At 44.5% G+C, this 2,647-nt stretch overlaps 1 protein-coding gene across 1 annotated transcript in view; it reads right to left on the reverse strand.

The window, feature by feature from the left end:
- The window catches only part of vps13b (vacuolar protein sorting 13 homolog B), a gene marked incomplete at its 5' end in the record, with an annotated part of 268,784 nt that overhangs the window by 178,574 nt on the left and 87,563 nt on the right, over window positions 1-2,647 (reverse strand). Inside the window, 1 exon segment of the mRNA XM_031868606.1 lies at window positions 2,062-2,255. Coding sequence (XP_031724466.1) covers window positions 2,062-2,255 — 194 coding nt within the window.

Below are 2,647 nucleotides of genomic sequence, written 5' to 3' on the forward strand. Positions count from 1 at the left end.
TAGGTTCGTAAATGCACCATGAGTATTAAATGAAAACCATCTCTGCAGTGAGTACGGCTCTGTGTTGTGTCATGGACAGCTCCTTAACAGAGTGACTGCTCCAGCCATCCTCCCAGGTAGGAGGGAGGAATCCATGTGTGCTGTGCAGTATGTGTGTTTGTGTTTCAGATGGTTTTTGTGATCACCCCACAATATCCCTGATGTCCACTGACAGATTCCTCCAAACTGATAAAATACCATTCCACGGTATGTTGATGAATTGACCCTTCGTTAAGTCCCGCCCACTGGAATGTAGACTTGGCAATCATAGTGTAGCATCGGCCAGCTCTGACCAGGGTCCGACAACTATCCGGCTCTGCTCCATAGACTCTCATTAGCGGTTTCAGATGTTATTCATGTTCAGGCTGGTTTAGTGGATTTTGAGCTTGTCAAGGTTAAACGTTGTGCAACAGTTAAACGTTGTGTAACAGTGAAACTCGTTACCCGGAGAGGAGATATAGGTTTCTACGTAAAACCAGTGGCGCTAACATTAGCAGAGTAAGTTAGCACATCATTAACTATCATCAGCCCTTCTAAGCTACTGAAGGTATACTGAATGGAAACATATGCTGCTCTTGCTTTTTATAATAATTGTAACAATGAATAAAAACCTACACGGCTTTACAATTCCATTGTCTTCTGTCTCGATGTCCAGGTGATGTGGTGGTTCACTATTACTCTGTGATCTGTGGGCTTTAGCTTCTATCTTTATCTCATCATCTTTGACATCCTGGATATATCCTTTAAACACATATTGTAGACTCTTCTGTCTGCTTCTCTCTCAAATCGCTTTCTTGTTTATCTAAAATGTCCTCAGGGAGTGCAGTTGGTGACAGTGTGGGCTCCATGGTAACATAGATCCGACAGCTTGACGGAGCAGCAGTGGGGGCGGGGCTTAGCAAAGGGTCATTCGTCAGTAACTAAATTCCTCGCCCACTAGTCCTAGGACTAGGGCTGTCTTTGACTGAAGAAATTTGTAGTCGACCAACACTCATTCCATTTTGTCGACTAGTTGATTCGTTTATTTAATCCAAAGATCTGTAAAACTGAGTTTCTCCAAAAACAATCATGCAAAAGCACCAATTTAAATCTGGTATTTACCAAAGATGTGCTCATAGGTTTCTTGGAAAAAAGTATGAAAAAAAGCATAAAAAATGACCAAAAAAAATCTTAAGTCGAATTAGTCGACTAAGAGGTGGCAGCCCTTCCTACCACCTTCAACACTAACCTAAACACTTATACTGTTGGTGTGTTTCACAGTCTGTTCCTCACACTAAGCAGTCACATCGGTGATGAGGTCCTCCTCTACATCTCATCTCTGTCCTCCTCTCCCTCTCTGGCCATCTCCATCCAAAAGGTTCAGAGTTTCCTACTTAGAGACCGATTTGGAAAATTCTGGAAAGGATCTAAGGATCAGACCACAGCAATGCTGCATGAGTGTGTGAGAGTGTCTGTGTGTGTACATGTACAGTATAAAACCTACCAGCCTGTACATTATGTGTGTGCTGACATGTACATGTCTTCTATGTGTGTGTGTGTGCGCGTGTGTGTGTGTGCGTGTGTGTGTGCGCGCGCGCGCGTTTGCTCTGAACAGGGGGGTCCCAGAAGAGCGGAAAACTGGCATCGAGGAAGGCTCCACACGGCCAAGCCGCTCATCTATTCTGGGCATCTGAGCCCACAGTAATACTACCAGAGGAGGAAAACAGAGGAGGACATGCCTGGATATGTGGTGTCCTCTGAGAAACGGGTTCACTCAGGTGTCAGCGAGCTGTAGCGTGTTATGTAACATCATAGTAACATGGTTCCATTGCATATAGAAACCAGGGCTACATGCAGTACAAATTAATATTCCGCTACTGAAAGACCATATCCTTAAACATAGAAACATGTGGCAGTTATTGCATATATCAAGGGAGAAGTAACTGTCGTCGCAGTTTTCGTTTGTATATTAATCTTTATGGAAAACACATCTGAAAACAAACACTTGAGAGAAGATGGTGTAGAAACCTGTTCCCTCAATGCAATGTCATAGTAATAGCTTCAATATTGAACTTACAGCTCAGCCTGGGGTTAGTAAACCTACCTGTCACCGTCTTCGTTTTGACCGGGCTGCTGGCATAGTCCGACGCCTGATTGGACGGCTGTTTGGCCAGCGGTGTGCTCGCTACCGACGCCTCGTCCTCTCTCCTCTTGGACAGAGGGACTGAACCTGGAGTCTGCAATGACATCACAGCATGACTGAGCACCTATGAGGCCATAAGAAAGGAAAAAAAAACTTTATCAAGTGTAGGAGTGCAAATTATCCAAACGTTGTTCTTTATCATTCTATTGTTGTTCTGTGTTAGTAAGGCCATGACCCGGAGATAACTTTAGACAGCTTCAAAGATATGGGTTGAACAGGAGACACCATGCATAATGCAATGCAACGCAAGACAGAAAGGGGAGGCAGAGAGAGAAAGAGAAAAATGCAGTGGAACACAACAGAGGCCTCCAAGACCAACAAGGACTAGTGACAGCTCCGTGTTTTTTTTGAGCAGTCTCCCATGTTGCTGGCAGGCCGAACACACACACACACACACACACACACACACACACACACACACACACA

This window comes from Anarrhichthys ocellatus, unplaced genomic scaffold (assembly GCF_004355925.1).
Source record: "Anarrhichthys ocellatus isolate YVR2014 unplaced genomic scaffold, GSC_Weel_1.0 scaffold43, whole genome shotgun sequence".
Lineage (NCBI taxonomy): Eukaryota > Metazoa > Chordata > Actinopteri > Perciformes > Anarhichadidae > Anarrhichthys > Anarrhichthys ocellatus.